The sequence below is a fragment of the Phalaenopsis equestris genome, unplaced genomic scaffold (genome assembly GCF_001263595.1).
Source record: "Phalaenopsis equestris unplaced genomic scaffold, ASM126359v1 Scaffold000248, whole genome shotgun sequence".
Lineage (NCBI taxonomy): Eukaryota > Viridiplantae > Streptophyta > Magnoliopsida > Asparagales > Orchidaceae > Phalaenopsis > Phalaenopsis equestris.
Genome location: NW_018164690.1, coordinates 150,823 through 169,944, shown reverse-complemented (window position 1 = coordinate 169,944; position 19,122 = coordinate 150,823). Strand labels below are relative to the sequence as shown.

Sequence of the window (19,122 nt, the reverse complement as noted above, 5' to 3'; positions counted from 1 at the left end):
TATATATATATATATATATTTATATTTTTTTCGAGCTAAAACGAACCGAACACGAGCTAACAAAGAGCTGTACATGTTCGGCTCGTTTATAATTTGAGCTTTAAAAACTTGTTCGTGTTCGACTCGTTTACTTAAAGGACGAGCCGAACACGAGCTACTTAACGAGCTGAACACGAGCTGTTCGAGAACAACGAGATTTTTTGACAGCCCTAGTTGTAAACCGGTCGAGCTCGAGTTACTTCCAACCTGAGATAGAGCTTGATTAATTTTATCGAGCTCGAGCTCGACCTTAAGTCTACAAGCTGGAACATGCTTGATTATCATAAATGAGAAAGTATAATATTAATTTAAGATAATGTTATAATAAAATGATAAATAGATTAATGAGTAATTAAGTGAGAAAAACAAGAAATTTCTGGATATAAAATAAAAAAAAATTAAAATATTTTTAATATTTTAGAGATAAAGTCTTTAAATTTAATATATTTTGATTTTATTTTATATTATTAATTTTTTAAACTAGCCAGCTCATTAGCTAACGAGTCATCGGGGCTAGCTTGAGCTTGGCTTGTTAGCTCATCGAGCCCAGTTCACAAGTCAGTTATCGATCCTAGCTCAAGCTGGCTCACGAGCTGGCTTGACTCACTTATACCCCTACTTCACACACCAAATAAAAAATATGAATATTTACGTACATGCCACACAAATCTTAGGTGTTGACATATCTTACATCCAAACTCATTTTATATATGATATATCATTTAAACAAAATATAATTAAATATAAATTATATAGTTATAGATTTAACAGTAATAAACTATTATATCAATAATATTTTTAGATTAATTATTAATTATTAATTTATTTTATTAATATATAATTAATAATTATATATTTATTTTATTAAATTTTAGGCGTTAGATGTGAAAATACATAAGGCATATGTGTTATGTACGAACACAATTTCAAGTCTCTCGGTTTCGCCCGAAACATGAGAAACCCTGAGTTGTTAGGGCGTGCAAGCATTGAAGACAGCGACGAGATCGCGTCGTGCAATGATCTATGAAATTCTAGTCTCTTGTATATTTCTCATTTCCGTTTTGCTCATAAATCCTACCCAACTAGAAATTGGTGTTGAGAAAGTACCGTGCAATCATTATAAGTTATGTATGATTAAGAATAAGCATGATGTAACAATACAATATAAAACACAACTATAGAGTTTATATCGCTATAGGAAAACCAACTCTTACATTTGAATGAGTTATATCTAATTAGGTTTATAGGTTAATTAAGACTAATTTAAGTAATCTTTAATAGTTTAATTAGGCATTAGGTCTAATAAAGGTTAAACCTAATTAGGCTTATAAGTTAATTAAATCTAATTTAAGTAAGACTTAATCAGTTAATTAGGTCTAATATAGTTGTTGCTTTTCCCATGAAGCTGATATGCACTTCTTTCTCTCAAGGAAAGTCATTGTGTGTAAATGGGTGTATGCAAATAATAAGGATTCTCATGAAGCTGATGTGTAGAACAATTAAGATTAGTCGCAAAAGGCTTTGCACAATGAGAAGGGATTAATTGTGATGAAGTATCTCCCCATCTCCACAATGGTCAAACATATCTCAGTCTGTGTTCTATTAGTACTTGCAGCAAGGTACGGTCCAATCTTGGAACAAGTCGATGTAAATAATGCATTTTTACACATAGAATTACAAGAGAAGATCTACATGTTGCAGCCACCTGGATACGAAGCATTAAAAAACTTGGTTTACAAACTGGAAAAGTTTTATGATGAAGTTAGCAGTATAAAAAATTTGATCAGTTCATGAGGAGACAGAAGTACATGAGGAGCCAATATGATCATTGTGCATATTTCAAGAAGTTGGCCAATTGTGATTTCATTGACATGCTTCTACATGTTAATTATATGTTGATTGCATTTGTCACACAGATTGAGGTTGATATGATGAAGAATCAACTATCCAAGCATTTTGAAATGATTCTATTGTTGAATGCATTTGTCAGTCATTCTGAAATGATTATATTGAGGTTGATGTGACATTATTATTGTGTGAAAGCAAGTATTTCAAGAAGTTGACCAATGGTGAGTTCAAGAGGAGACAGAAGTACAAAGTGACATTTTGAAACTAATGGTGTTTTGTGATAAATAGTGTAATACTGTTAACCACGAATCTATTTCATCATGCTCATACCACTTTGTTTGGGACTTGATTGAAGAAGTCAAGGTTCTGTTGAAGAAGATAGACAAAGGAGTATTCAACGGACATTCTCACAATGGTACTACTTGTCTAGAAGTTTACTTGCTACAAAAATTTGGTAAACATTTGAGCTCAGGATGTTTTGCCCAAGTGGAAATTTTGAAAAACTATACAAGACTTGATCCCTTCGGGAGGGGAGTACGCAGAGTTTAGAGCTTATTTGGTCATGTCTTAATTATCTGGAAGTAAGAGATGAGGTGAAAATTATTTTGTTTATGACATTATCTACTTTTATTGTAATTGGAGGTATTTTTCTTTTTTTTTTTGTTTTATTTACTTGTATGTCCTTGTCCTCCTCTATAAAAGGAACCTAGGGTTTATGAGAGGTGGTTATGGAGAGATGTGTTGAGTTGTAACCCAAAGTTGTTTTTTTTCTCCCATCCAGTGCTAGTAAAAATACCATACCCATCGACATAGACGAATCAGTTTAACGCTAAACCACATAAATATTTGGTGTTTGATTGTTTTTATGTGAATTTATACGCTTCCGCATTATTTTCGCACAATAATAATGAGACTTCAATGGCTGGTTAGTTTCATAATTTTTTTAAAATAGACATGTATATTATCTATGTCAAATTGTATTTGTCTCCCTATATCTATATCGATGTTACTTTGCTTCAATATTTTATTTTGTTCTTTTTTTTTCTTTTTTTGCTTATTTTCTTTAAATTTTATTTATGGCAAATGTGTATAAACAATTCTATTTTGTATGTGAACAATTTTTTTATTTTTTGTCTATAGGAATTAATTTTAGATTTTCTTTTATTTCTTTATTTTCTCACAAATATAAATTTAATCATGAGAAAATCTTGCATACAAATCACTCTCTGATATTTCACTGTTGAATATTTGAACTTCTTATTTACATTGTTAATAAATTAATTTTAAAGCCTTTCATTTTTTTTTTTAAATATAATGTAATAAAATATAGAATTCGTACACTTATCAAACGAAGATTTCATTTTCCAAATTTTCGTACCATGGCCCTGTTTTGGTTAGAATGTTGCAACCATGGGATATTTGAGTATAATCTAAACGTATGTATATTTTATAGAGAAAATACATCAATATAAAAGAAAAATTAATGAAAAAAAGGGTCATTCCATTGAATTGTTGCCCTAAGAATTAATAAAAGTCTATTCCCCTATTCTCTTTTCTCCAGGTCATGGTTTCGGGCGCTCCTACGCTCAAGTTTGGCACTCTTGTGCCCACACGGACCATGATGAATGCTCCTGTGCACACGTCTGAGGCGTTCCAGACATTTCTCTTCAGGACGCACTTCTTGGCGCTCTTGCAGTAGGTTTGGTTGTTTTTGCTTTCAATTTAAAATATCTGTTTTTCGCGACAAAAAGTGAGAGTTCCAGCATATGAGTTCTTCGACAATTTTCCTGTGAATAACAGAAGTGTCGGAGAGAATGATTTTAGGTGCACTTCTCTTGTCGGATCGAGCGAAAGGATTTGGAGCGAAGTGCTGTAAGTTTTTTTTTTTTTTTTTATTGTGAAGAGAAAATCTGAGTATTTATTGTAAAGAGGAAATCTATGCATATCATCTGTAAACTTCCTAAATTCATGGTGAAATTTCTCGGTAGTGTGATTCCATGATTTTTTTTGCGTTCTCTGATTTTTCAACGTTAAATCTTAATATGTTTTCCCAGGTTGTCCTTGTTGTGCTTCTATTTGTATACTTTGTTTTCGAGTCTGTGCAATAATTGCTTCTTGACTTGAGCATTTGATGAAATCATTATTTGAAATACATTCTCACAAATGAATAGAAACATAAAGCTTGGATGATGAAGTGATATGATGATGATCATGCTATTGTATCTTAGGGGTGCCAAAATCTTGGCTAAATTTTTCAGAATTTGCAGTAGATTTCAATGCAAGCTATAAGCAATATCTTTTAATGTTATTGATGTGTCGCACATATATATTATAAACCTCAAAATGGATAAATCCACAACCTTTAATCTAGTTATTATATATAAATGACTCAAATTTAGTGTAAACATTTTAAATTCACTCGAGACCTCCCTAAATATTTTAACATGAATCAGCCTAAAATAGGTAAGCTGACTTGCGTCTACGATTTGACTCATTACATCATAAATACTAAATACTTCAATGTATATATATCTCATTCAAAAGTGGTGCTACTAAAAAAAAAATTAAAAAAAACAGCACTTCATTGTTTCAAGCAAGATTTAATAAAGAATGCGTAGCATATTAGTTGAAAACAAAGTCATGATATTATCATACACTTCATTCTGGTGCTAAAAATCTTTAATTAATTCGAACTTATTTCTCATTATTATGTTATAAATTATCACCATTTCATTCTTATCGACTAATTTTGAGCTTCTTCATAAATTCAAGTACTCCTATTTAGCTAGGGTCAATTAGTAAAGAACTTTATCTCCTCACTCTTATTCGAAAAATGTATAGCTTAATTCTAACATATATAGTTACGCCAAAACCTCAAACTAAGAAAAAACAAAGGTGTTTACATACATAACTAGGGCTGTCACCAAATCGGCTCGTTGTTCACGAGCAGCTCGTGTTCAGCTCGTTAAGAAGCTCGTGGTCTGCTCTTTAACTTCGTTCGATAAGTTAACGAGCCGAACAGAATCAAAGATGTGTTTTGTTCGTGTTAGGCTCGTTTTGGCTCGAAATACTACTCATCAAGTTTATATATATATATATATATATTTTTACCATCCGCAATATATATACTCGGCTCGTGTTCGGCTCGTTTACACCCCTACATCATAGGATTCTTATATAATTAACTGTTTAGTTCTAATTTTTATTTATTTACATACATATATATCACTCAAATTCTACATATCAACTCACACAGTAACACTATTATTAATTTGCTAAAGGGAAATATACCTTACATGCATATATTTTTAATAATGATGTGTTATAAATATAACTATCAAATTTTAAGTCTTAGATTGCATATACAAAAAAAAAAATTATACGTCATGTATTTAAATTAAAAAAAAAAACATACAAAAAAGGGCCATCTTTACATGCCACACAATTCTTATATATTTATATATTTAACACTTAAGCATTCATATTTACCCCCATAAAATTTCAATACCAATATATTATAAACGTAAATAACAAACTTTAGGTATTTGATATGTAAATTCATAAGATTTTTGTGGCATGTAAAAAACTTCTCAAAAAAATAAAAAAAAAGACAAAGGAGTTCTTGTGGACCGAGATGCCACACCTATCTCCACAAAAATGAATGAAAGAAACTAAAATATGGAGTTGTCAGAGTGAGACTTCAGATTGCAACATCTGTGGTTGGACGTTGCATTACAGCAGAAGAACCGAAACAAATGGTGGCAGGATATACAATCGGGATTCGTGGCTACTACTAAAATCATATCGTCTAATCCTATCCTCTTCTACCCTTCTAGACCTCCGCTCGTCACCAAATTTTAGTGGAGCAAACCTATCGCCACTGCAATTATCACTTCATCAATGTAAGAGGACGATTGATTTACTTGACGAAAAGAATGCGGTATAATATACATTAAGAAAAATCACATCAATACATAGTACAAAGTTATAAAACTTTTTTTTTAAAATTTATGATTATAATATATATATATATATATATCTAGGATAAACCACTTACTATTTTCATTATTGAATTAAACTCAACTAAACATATTTTTGACATTTTTTCAGCAAGTTAGTATCTTGACATACCCATATTAATTAATGCGAAGTAAGTCATTTATCCATCCTGCGAAGGGAAATTTACATACATACCACATGATTATTATGTATTTACATATCCAATATAAAAAATTTAATACTAACATTACAAAATTTGGTGCCATCAATTAATTTATGCATGAAAATATTTACTTCATTTTGGTGATGTTCTAATGTTATAATAAAAATTTGAATGATGTCCATGTATAAATATGAATGTTAATTTAGCCGTCATATAATTAAATAATATAAGAGACATTTGCATGCACATACCGCACAATCATAAATTTTGATATTTGCATGCATGCCACTCAAATCTCTAAGCTCACAAAAAATGCCACTATAAATAACTGCTAAAAGTGAAATACACACTTCTGAAGTAAATGCTTACAATATCAAAGTACTATGAATGCAATAAATATCAAACATATAGGTCTAAGAAATGTAAATACATAATAATTATGTGTCATGTATGTAAATTTCCCGAACAATAGTCATCCCGTTTATCCAGCATGGATAAATGAAATATTTGTCGCAACTTTCAACGGTATGGAAAATGATGTCACTTGTTTATCCAATGGTCATGCAGCGACGTTCTCTTCTCCGACCATTTCTTAGCCTCAGTTACATCCACTTGACGTGCCGGTGACCACTAACAAGGAATTAAGTTTTCTGTTCCTCGCACGATGTCTACGGCAGTTCTAAACGGTTGCTGCTTCTTATCCTCCCTCGCCAACGGCTCCAAGTCCCGCACTACTATTTTAGCCTCCTCTTCCCCTCTCACAAACCCTAATCCTTCCTCTTCGAGCTCATCTCCGCTCCCATTGGTTTTCGCAAGCCCCCATCTTGTCCGTAACGCTCCCGTTCTCGCTACTCCGTCTACCCTCGCCACCTCCGTGGTATGTTCTCCTAATGTAATGTAATTTCTCTTGTATCAATGAAAAAAAGTACGTGCAGAGTTTGCATATATGAATGTTGTACAAAATATTGTCTTATAAAGAGTTTACATGCATGTGAATTTTGCAGTTAATATTTTATTTAATCAAGCATCTTGGCCTCAAACGATGAATGCTCTTATTAAAAGTATATAACATTGCATTAAAATTTATTATCCTAATAATTGACTTATATTTTTCTTAACTTTATAATTTTGTATGTTTATATTTCTCTCTCTTATAAGTTTGGTGATATTATCTTTATAGTTATTTATATCTCTTTATGAAATACTAATTTTATGTTTTTAATTCAATTATTTATAGTATTATCAATTGAAATTTTAACTTTGCCCGCACTAAAATATTTATCGGATTTTTTCACGAGAAAATATCATGTACAAAACAAGCATTAGCGGCCAGAGTCAACATGAAGAGAGAAGGCGAGAGAAACTCTCTCTATCTCTTTTCTCTCTATTCCTATTGGCCGACCTTAAGTGCGGGCTCCACATTTACTACTCTATCTATTTCTTTTGCCAATTATATCACATACTCTTTTTATATGACAATTCTTATGCAAAAAATGAATAATTTATATAAAGGCATGCATCTATCTTATTTCATGATATGGTGCGCACATTTCATTAGCTAAGATGTTGATACACACAAATATATAAATATATATATATATAGAGAGAGAGAGAGAGAGAGAGAGAGAGAGAGAGAGTGAGGGAGGATATCAGACTCACATCAAATTACCGCTTTCGATCACTTTCTATTTAAGGAAAAAAAACTATAAACGGAAACGTTTTATTTGGGACCAGAAATGCAATGTGCGCAACAGCTATAATAAATGCTAAATTTTCGTATTTATTTTTTTTTTCCAAATACTTTTAATTCCTTAAATTCTGTTCGCTGCTTCAATGCCGCAGACGTGCAGAACCCGAATTAACGACTTCAGTTATGCATCTTCAACTTCTTAATGATTTCCCACACGCAAATGGCCTCATTGATTTATTTTAAATGTCTGTCTTCCACTCGCTAAACTTTATAATTAGTTGGCGTTGTCTTCTTTATATAAATTAGTTCTTCCTTTCTTGCAGATAGTGTTGTTTATGTTATCACTACAATTAGAAACTATTATTTTTTGATAAAATAAAATAAAATAAAGTTTGTTTACTTTCTTCCACTCACCTTGCCAATTGCCACTAAAGGGGCACGAATATTACGTTTGCACTCCTGGATGATTAGAAAGTGATTAAGATAAATAACAGCTAAAAGTGAAAACTAGTAGCTGATTATTTATATGTGGCCGTTTTAGTGTTAGTTTATAAAATTATTAAAATACTTTCTAATTATTTAAAATTGAACTCTAATAGCTCTCTATAAGGGCTTTAATAGTGTTTTAATATTTCTGTAAATTCTGAGACTTACAGGATTTCATGTAAATAGTCAAGTATTATTTTGATTAAAAATAATTTGTGGATAAGCTAGGTGCGATGATCATTAAAATTTTTTTCTTTTTGGAAAAGCACAACTGCAGCCGACAAGCTGCTACCGGTGTGAGAACGCTCTTTTCAGCATTTTGAAAACGCATAGCGTTTTGATAAATAATAGATTTAACTTTCTAGATTCAGCCCAATTGCCTTATAATAAAATTTTGGCAAATTTCAGCATTTTGAAAACGCATAAACTGTCAAAACGTTATTTTAACGTTTTGATAAATAATAGATTTAACTTTCTAGTTTCAGCCCAATTGTCTTATAATAAAATTTTGGCAAAAAAAAACTTCCTAGAAAATCTAAAGACAAGAAATTAGATTAAAATTTTAATTTGGTAAATTCAATTTCAAATAAATACTGCAAAATAATCGATTTATTATTTACACAACACACAAAATAGAAATTAAAAAAAAAAATTTAGAAATTACAATTTCATCACTGAAATGGCAACACAGCTGTATTTCACTAGAGACGTCAGTGGGCCCCACAAAATTGTCGACGCGTCCCCCTTCCGCTCCTCCCACCTCGCTATAAAGCCGGACACCATAATGAAATCCACGCGACATAAATCAAAAGTGTCTTTCCTCCCTCCCTATTGAATCTTCTCCGGATTTATTGGACACCGTAATTTCGCCATTCCATTCTTCTTTTTTAAAATATATAAATATTTTTTTTATTCCCTTTGCTTCTTTTTTATTTTTCCTTTTTCAAATTTCCTCCGCAGCTCAATTTCTTCTATTTTGTCTCTCTGATCGGCTTTATAATTTATGCTCTTTTTTGCTTTGAATTTATTTGAATTTATGAATAATTGCAGGAAATGGAGTCCGTCCAACGGCTGAAATCAGGGTTCGAGCAGTTTAAGAAGGAAGTTTATGAGTGCGTTTGTATTTTTTCCTCTTATTTTCTGCTTTAAGAAATATAGTAGTTTCAGTTTTTTCCACTTTATTCTTCTCCTTTGAATCGTTATCTGTTTGAAGCCATGGAGGATTCGTGTATATTCAGATACAATCATATTTAATAATTCATTAATTTCATGATGTGCGTTAATTCTTTTTTATTAGATTGTTTCTGATGCAGTTGTTTGAAGAAGCAGTTATTGTTCATGATTTTTTTGGTTCAATTTTTCTGATAGGAAGAAGTCCGAGGTGTTTAAGCAGCTTGCCGAAGGCCAGAGTCCAAAGGTAAGTCTTTGCATTTAATTTCACTAAACATCACCTTATAGGGAAAATAGCAAAAAATTAAAATTAAAATTCAGCCGAATTATAGTTAAAAATCTCAGTTTATTTTAAGTAATTTATTATTATGTAAATATATATTGATTCGTTTACTGTTGTTTCATTGGTTGTCTCGTCTAAGGCCTACTAAAGCCAAAAATCAGTCTACCATTCTCCAAGTAGAACTTCAAAACAATTTTATTAATCTTATCTTGACCGTAGGATCATTAGATTAAAGGAAGATTTACATACACGCCCTTAATTTTTAGGTATTTACATATTTGCACCTAAAATTCAGGTTTATATATGTCACTTTATCTATGTATGGAAAGATATGTAAATGTTAAAATAAGCATATTTTTATGTGATGCTGAATATAGAAAATAAAGGTTGGGTGGGTTAGATAAATAAATACGTAGAAATTGGGTGTTATGTATGTTAAATGGCTCTAAATCAGAAATATGTTGAATAAATTTTATGATTTTTGATTGGGCAGTTTCTGGTGTTTGCGTGTTCGGATTCACGCGTATGTCCATCGGTACTGTTCAACTTTCAACCTGGTGAGGCTTTTACCATCCGCAATATAGCTAACATGGTCCCACCCTACGACAAGGTATCATCACTAATCTTATTTTTATTTTCATTTTTATTTACTTATGAGTAATTAATTTTATATTGTATAAGGCTAAAATGGTTATATTATTATTTTTTTAGTTATAGACGTAATAGCAATAAGGGGGTGTGAAGGAGCCGAGTTTGAGCGAGCGTAGGCTCGACTCGTGTTTGGCTCGTTAAAAATTGTTATTTTTCGTGTTCGATTTGTTTACATATTGAGCGCAAAAAATTTGTACGTGTTCGACTCTTTTGCTTGGCGAGCCGAACACGAGTTGTTCGTGAACAACAAGCCATTTTGACAATACTACTCACATTATGTGGAATACATACAAATTGATTATATTCAAATATTCATTTAAATAGAAGTTAATATACTTTATTCTATTTTTTTTTATAATTAATAATTTAAATTGATTATAAAACTTTGTAACTCAGTAGTCATTTAAATTATCTAAAAATAATACTCATTTATTTGGAGTCAAAACGAGGCGAACAAGAATGAACAAAACTTAGTTTGTGTTCCGCTTGTTTATATATCGAGCACACAAAAATATTATTCATGTTCGACTTGCTTCTTAACGAACGAATCTAATACAAGCTACTTAATGAGTCGAACATGAGCTGTTCGCGAATAATATATATATATAGATATATATTATTTCATGAAATTTGACTTGTATTGGACCAGTGGAGCATATCACAAGTAGTTGTCATCAACATATCTCCAGCTTATAAAATGTTTAATGTACTTAATTAAGTCTAATTCTTTTTTAATAAAAAGATATATTGGAATGCATTATTAAGTTTTTAATTTCTACTATGATTTAATGATATGATGAAGTATTTGCATTTCAGGTGGAGAATATTATTGTTATTGGTCATAGTCGTTGTGGAGGCATCAAAGCGCTCCTCTCTATTAAAGACGAAGGTACCCTTGGCACGTAAGTAAAACATATATATGTTTAGTGTTACCATATTATTATTATTCTTTTAAGTTTATCATTATTTTGAATATAAAATGTTTAATTTGTTTTGGTAAGGCAAACGACGAATAAAGTTAAATGGGGTCATTGAGTTATTAATTTGGATTAATTCTAACCATCCTTTAGGCGCCCCACTAACGCTAGGGCACCCCTTAAATGATGGTTCTTGCTGGTGACTTTTCTTTGTCAATCAGGATATATACATAACAATCTCCTATTTGGAAACTGTTTTGCACTCAAGTCTTCTCCCCTAAATTTACACCTTCTTCAAGATTGTGTAATGTAGTGTGGTTCACCCCCTTGGTCTCAACCTTCTTGAACTCTAATTGAAGCTAAGCACAACTTCAATTTTTCAATTATAACTATGTTTTTTGGTCATTTTCCAAATAAACCCCCTCTTAGATCATATGGAATGATCCGAAGACGAGAGAAACTGAAAAATGGAATATACAAAAGAATTAATTAAATAAACAAAGTAAAGAGAAACTGAAAAATGGAATATACAAAAGAATTAAATAAACAAAGTTAAATAAACAAAGGAAAAAAAAAAAACATGGAGGGATTTTGTATAGGTAATCCTTGTGTTATAGGTCGAAACTGCACGTCTAAACAAGATCATATCGAAATACCTCAAAACACAGTATCCACGAAGAGAATCCTTACATAAGTCACCCATAACCAATGAACCAAAAAGAACATTTTTGTAATGGGGTCAAGAGCACTCTTAAAAAACGTATCTCTTTGGTTATTTACATCTTGGGGGATACCCAACTATACTCTCGATGAATGAATTCTTTCTTAAATTATTGTGATAATCATTAAATGGGTCATCAAACTGATGGTTATTTCACTGGAACATTCTGATGCTTTCAAAGCTCTCGCTAAGTCATAGGGCAGAGAGTGTATCTCACACATCCCAAATGGGTAGCGAGTCATCGGCAATCAGGGCCTGTGAAATAATCAGGTCAACTCATAGGGTCCACAATATACTTCCAAGGCTAAATCAGGTCATAAGGGTAGAGGGTGGATCACCATATCATCAATGGACGACAACCTATTTGCAATCGGGGCTTACAAGATGTACTCACTATTTGATATAAATTTGTCATACCTCATGAACTACTATTTTGGGGTCTGCTTCAAACCAGAAATGCATTTTTTCAATCTACAGACCATGCATTTTTTACTTGGAATTTCATATCCTTGCGATTGTACCATATATAGTCTCTCTTCAAACTCAACTTGTAAGAAGGTTGACATTACATCCATTTAATCCAGATGTTGATCTTCCTTTCCTATCAAGCTCAACACAAACTTGATATTTATCACATTTACTATAGGAGAAAATATGTTTGAGTAGTCAGCTTCTTCCATATGTTTAAACCCTTTCACAACAACTCTTGCCTTGTACCGACTACTACCATCAAACTCTTTTTTCAGCTTGTAAATTCAATTATTATATATTAACTTCTTACCATTTGGTAAGTTTACCAAATCTTAAGTCTAATTTAACCTCAGTGACTACATCTCATCATCTATAACAAACTCGCAATTTTTTAGGTCTTCAACTTGAGTGGCCTCTTTATTGCACTCTAGTTTATTATAATTAGTTAACAAAAGATAGTACGAAGAAGGAAAACACCTCAGTATCAGTCGTGTGACTCTCTGGACCTCCTGACTTTAATAGCAGGTGACTGAGAAACTTCTTGTGTATCATCTGATTGAGCACCTATTCTTTTTCCATCCTACTGATCATTAGTATCTTATATCTCAATATATTTTGAGTACTCTTTAAAAGGAACTAATGAAAAATCTTGAGTTATACTCATGTTCTTTTACTTTTTTATTTTATTTAAAGTCACATCCCTGCTTCAATGAAGTTCTTATTCTAATTGTCTCATAATTCATGCATAAATTTATTTAAGTCATACTAAATGAAAGAGCACTTGACATATTTCAAATATTGTTTACTTCTAGATCCTGCATCAATATGAACATATGTAAAATAACAAAAAAATCTCAGGTGAAATAAATTTACCTCATTTTCACTCAAGGCTTTCTTAGGTAAGCCTTCATTCAAAAGTACTAACACATATCACATCACGATTGATAAAAAAACTACATTGTTAACTACTAATGCTCAAAATTACTTTGCAAGCTTGCATGCATTCTCATATTCTTAAAACACTCTGTGATAGTTCTATTCATGCGCCCAACCACTTCATTCTATTTTGGTGTCCTAGAAGCAATGACTTCATGTTTGATTCCTTTTGAAGCACAATAATTCATGAAACTTTAATCATGAAATATTTGATCTAAGACACTTCAACCTCAAGGCTTTCCCAATTTAAACCATGACCTTCCACTTAAAAGCATTAAATACATCATATTTGCATTTTAAGAAATATACCCATACATTTCTAATGTGATTATCAAAGAAAGTAAAAAATTAGTGAGAATCTCTAATAGATTGAACTAGAATAAGACTATATACATCCATATGCTCTACCTCTTACTTTTTTTTACTTCACCTTTAACCCACCTTTAGAGAAAATAACCTTATTTTGCTTTTCAGACAATCTTCACAAAATTTTCTCTATAATTTTAAACCCTGAAGCTTGTTTTTAGAAAGTGGAGACTTCATATGTTTTTCACTCATATGACCAAGCCTATGGAGCCAAAGACCTTCATCATTCTTTGTTCCAGTTGCATCAATAGATTCAACCATCTCATTAATGAGGTAAAGAGTGACTTCAAAGTTGTCTTGAGACATCACTATTACCCCTTTAGTCACCTTTCATAAATCACCTATAAAAGTAGTCGCATACTGTTAACTTGTAAGTGGAATCACCAAGATCAAATTTCTCTTTAAATATGAAATATTTCTAACTTCTTTGAGCTTTTAGACTTATCCATTTGGCAAGTTGATATCAATATCACCACTTCCTACAATATTGTAGGTCTTGTTATCTCCAAAATAGTACTTTCCTAGATCAGTCTTAGCGTAGTTCTTAAACACAACTTAATTGAGGCAAATATAAAAAGAGACACATGAATCTACTATCCATAATTTTGTACTAACTATTGACTAACCAAAAAAGTCACCTTGGATTTTATCTATGGAGTTTTTTATAAAGAGCTTCCTATCTTGACCTCTACACCAAACCTTTTTCAGAGCTTACAGTTCATCTTGAAATAAACTTTCTTTTCATAGTTTCAACATTCACCTCTATCATTTCAATTTGCTTACCAGGACTTTCCTCACACAGAATTTCCTCTTCTTGAATTGAATCTTGCCTTGCCTGTGTTTCTATCTAGATTCATTCTCTTATTTTCAACATTTAATGCATAACCTAGAGTTGCACCGCTCATGTTCTTTTTGACTTCTTCATTTAACATTAACCCTACAATGTCACCAAAGCCTAACTTCATATTATTGGAAGAGTCGCTTACTATAGTGACTAGTCCATCTCAACTATATGACAATAAAGATAAGATTAATAGTGCATTGACCTTGTCATTAAACTTAATGCCCATAAGACAATTGGTTTGTCACGGTGTTAAAATTATTCAAATGTTCAATCACCGAACTACTAAACCACCATCTTCACATTGAACAATCTCTTCATCAAGAAAAATAAATTTATTTGAAGCTGAGGGCTTCTCATTATCCTTTTCAGTGCAGTCATTGGATCCACCATAGTTTTCTCATTCTTAATGTTGAAAGCAACAAATGAGGAAAGTGAAGGATAAGTCAAACCTAGTGTTGTTTGATCAAAAACTCCTGAAAGCAACAAATGAGGAAAGTGAAGCATAAGTCAAACCTAGTGTTGTTTGATCAAGAACTCCCCATTCTTCCAGAGCCTTCAATTTAGGTTTCTTGGTGTTTCCTTCGAGTGGCAGAAGAAAACTCTTTTGATACAATAAATCTTTAACTTTCATTTATTAAATTGTAAGGTTCTAACTATTGAACTTTTCTACTTTGTACCTTACTTCGTTGATCATTGTTGATCTTTAGAAAACCCTACACTGATACCGCTTGTTGAGAGAATATTTTTCACTTCCCTAAAACTTGTGGAGTTACACAGATTCAAGAGATCTGGAACAAATAAATTGAACAATAATAATGGAAAAAAGATTATGGAGGCATATCATACCAATAAACTCACAGTGAAATGAAAAAAATGTATATATTATACCACACTCAAATTCTCTCAACAATTGTAGAACTCACAAATGCTCCTCCTCTCTCATTCACACAAGAGAAATTACTAAAATCCACTTACAACTCCCATAAACCGCTTCAAGCTACTCCCTTTACACACTACCAAGAGAGTTCTCCAAATTTTGCATCGATGACTTAAATGCCTAAACTGCTCAAAATATTTCTGATGCTAGATCACCTATCTTGAGCACCAATTTTTTTAATCCTCTATTTATGAAATGTTGAAAAATATGCTCCTGGGCGTTGACTTTCCACACGCTTAGGTCCTTTAGCATTTAACTGGGTGACTAGGCTCCTCATTGGCGTTTGGGTGCTATCCGGGGAGATGGGTCAGCTCAGTATCAGTTCTAGAGCACCGTCTAAGCGTTGGTTTCAGCCGGTCAACTCTCCTTGTCAATCAGGCTCTGTACATAACACAAAATGACCAGTCAATACAATATAATAAAATTTGGCAATAGTTTCTTAATTTTTTATTTTTAATTTGGTTAAAAATTTTTTGGTATTTTTTAGTAAAATCTCATAAGCAAAATAATAGCAATGTGAGACAAAAATTATTATTTCTATTTGTATTATATTCATGTTGAATCCATATTTGTTTGTGAATTACATACACTAAAGGAATGGAGTGTGGGAAGAAGAGAGAAACATATGGAGAGAGAGGCGAGAGAGAAAGATGAACTTCTTTTGTATGTGATTTCAATAATATTACATTTAATAATTCCTTATTTATAGAGTGTTAAAATTACTGTGAAATGACAACTATACTTCCAAACCCTATTAATCGGTCAACCCCCAATCAATCAACTTCATTTAAGCGGTCTTCGAGTCTATTAGCATCTGGGTTGGTAGGCCACGGGTCGATTGGCCTTTGGTCAGCCGCTCGATCAGTTTTTGGTCGACTTACTACTGTCGCTTGGTCATCCTCAATATACATTAATTTATTCTCGTAGACCTTTTTCTGGTGATGTATGCTCCGCACTAAACCGTTCAATCAGCGTAAACTCTCTTCAAGGATATTTGTACGGTTCAATCCCTAATATTGATCTTTTCATCATACAACAACTTGTACATATCTATCCTAACCTTTTACCCCTGAGTCTTTATGTTATAACTTCCTAACATTTCAACATGTAATACTATTCTTATTAATATTATTATCTCGTACTGGCTTTGTATTTAATCCTTCATATTATCTAATTAAATAGAAACATATTATTAGTTCTATACTCAGCCAACTATTGCCCTCCACATGAATGCAAAGTGTGGATTGGATCAAAATAATTATATATATATATATATATATAAGCAAAATTCAAGGTGTATGCATGTTATAATTTAAATTAAATTGCGTGTGCAGTGACTTTATAGAGGATTGGGTCAAAATCTGCTCTGCGGCAAAGGAAACGGTGAAGAAAGAACATGCTGATCTCCCCTTTGAAGAACAGTGCTCAAAGTTGGAGAAGGTATGACAAATTAGCTATTTGCAACAATTCAAATGTCAACTTAATCTTCTTTTTGAAATCTCTAATATGTAATACAACCCCCCTTAACTTGTTGATTAGAAGCTTTAACTACCATTTAAGAGATCATGGATTTGATGCTTTACTGTGTGTAAATTATAATTCGTGACATTCACTATTTCTTCATCATCCTAAGAAAATAGTCGGCAATTAATCGCAAAATATGGCGCGAGAAAATCTAAATAATTACGGCCTAATTGTGAACTATATGTAAGAAAAATGAAGTGTTTAAATATTTTAATTAAACTGTCATTTAAAGCACATGAATTTTTTGGTGTATCACACAATTATTTAACATTGTTATATATGATAACAATTCATATTTTTTAATAATATACAACTCAATAAACTACAAATTTTATATTTTAATAGATAGCTAACTTTTGTTAGATCTCCACATAACATAGGCTTAGGGAGTCACTCTGCCCAACTAACTTTTGGATTGGGGATGGTATCTTGTCCAAAGCTTAAGATAGCATGCCACAACATGGAGCATTAACATTAACTAATCAGGGTGAATTTTTGTTAAGTATTGATAGATTAGGGTGATATTTGAGATTTGTGTAGCATTAAAATAAAATCATATTCTTAAGGATGACTTGCCAATAAGACATGATTTAGGCTAAGCAACATTATCAAATAAATAACATGGATTTAATATTGGGAGGTAAGTAATAAAGCATTTCAAATAATAACAAATTAGGCATTACATGAAATAATTATTGAATTATTTTAATAACACATTACTTCTCTTTCGTTCCCCATTCTCAATTTCATTGCCATATAAATACCTGCAGAAAGCTGTCCAAGTTTCTCTGGAGAATTTGAAGACTTACCCTTATGTTAAGGAAGGTCTGGAGAAAAAGACCCTAGCTTTGTATGGAGGATATTATGATTTTGTCAATGGTACTTTCGAGACGTGGGAGGCTTGAAACCATTATCATGGTGCTTCTCAGGTTTAAAACCTCGAGTATTATGTAATATTCGTGGAAACTTCAATAAATTTGTGTATTTTGAGTTTATGTGCAAGGGCTTTTTCACCATTATAACTATTTATGCGTGTGAATGCTTGCCTCATAGCTTAGAGGCAAAGAGCTTTAGCTCTCCATGGGCATTAAAGGTTTGAGCACCAACATGATGTATGTGTATGTGCAACAGTTTCATCCTCTCAATCATTTATTTTCGTGTCTCTTCGTGTTTTTAATTTTATCAAAAGAATGATTGTAACAGTTGAAGAGTTATTTTTAACATATGATATGAAAAAATGCACATCCCATATTTCTCAAGGACATTTAGAGGATTAATTGAGTGATGCTCATCAACTATGTTGATGATCAAGTTGGTATAGAAGAGTGAGTCATGAAACTTCTAGACAAGGTTTGACACTTCACGCTTAATTTTTCAAATTTTGGCTCAAATTATGTTGAACCAATTGATTCTGAAAAAAAAAAAAAACTCATCAAATTGGTAGATGTGGTCTTTATGGAAGGATATTATGCATGCTTGTGGCGGGTTTGGAAGCATAACATTTAGATTGGCCTATAGGGATTTGCCTCATATCAATGAATAAGTTGATGTTATTTTTGTCAAACTATTACCATTATAGACAAGAATTAAATATGATGTACCCTAATTATGACTATTATAACTAACTATTATTGAACATCTATGACTATCAGTTTTATAATTTCAGCTTCTTTAATTAAAAAAAAGAGTGGATCTATGTTCTTATAATTACATAGTGGATTGCTTTACTTGAGCTAGACCACATAATTTTTTTTTCCTTTTCAAGGTTATTTCGGGTAAAAATTCTAATGTATCATGTTATTTTTCTATTATTTGTGTGTGCATTAAGACATTAAAATTTTATTCTACCACCGTGAATCTTCCTACTCAACATTGTGAATAAGAAAAAAATCCACATTAGAAATATTGTCCGCCATCAAAAAATGAGAGAAAGAGAACTTTAAATACAAATGCTTATGAGATTCAAAGCCATTAGAACAAAGGTCACAATTCAGTTTAGCATTGATGTATATATTAATAAGAACATCGAACGTTTTCAAGCTCCCATGAATAATTATCCTAGTGTGCAAATCAAACT

General features: G+C 31.8%; 1 protein-coding gene across 1 annotated transcript; it reads left to right on the top strand.

Moving 5' to 3' along the window:
- The first annotated feature begins 6,695 nt into the window (after positions 1-6,695).
- Positions 6,696-18,207, top strand: LOC110024122 (carbonic anhydrase 2-like). Its single transcript, XM_020723902.1, has 7 exons — positions 6,696-6,926; positions 9,276-9,337; positions 9,594-9,642; positions 10,172-10,307; positions 11,126-11,231; positions 16,856-16,961; positions 17,816-18,207. Exons 1-7 carry the CDS (start codon positions 6,714-6,716, stop codon positions 17,948-17,950), a joined length of 807 nt encoding a protein of 268 aa, XP_020579561.1. The 5' UTR covers positions 6,696-6,713; the 3' UTR covers positions 17,951-18,207.
- Positions 18,208-19,122: the final 915 nt, after the last annotated feature.

Coding starts and splice junctions, on each gene's coding strand:
- LOC110024122 (XM_020723902.1), top strand. CDS start 6,714: ATGTCTACGGCAGTTCTAAACGGTTGCTGCTTCTTATCCTCCCTCGCC. Junction 6,927..9,275: donor CTACCCTCGCCACCTCCGTG/GTATGTTCTCCT, acceptor GAATAATTGCAG/GAAATGGAGTCCGTCCAACG. Junction 16,962..17,815: donor AGTGCTCAAAGTTGGAGAAG/GTATGACAAATT, acceptor AAATACCTGCAG/AAAGCTGTCCAAGTTTCTCT.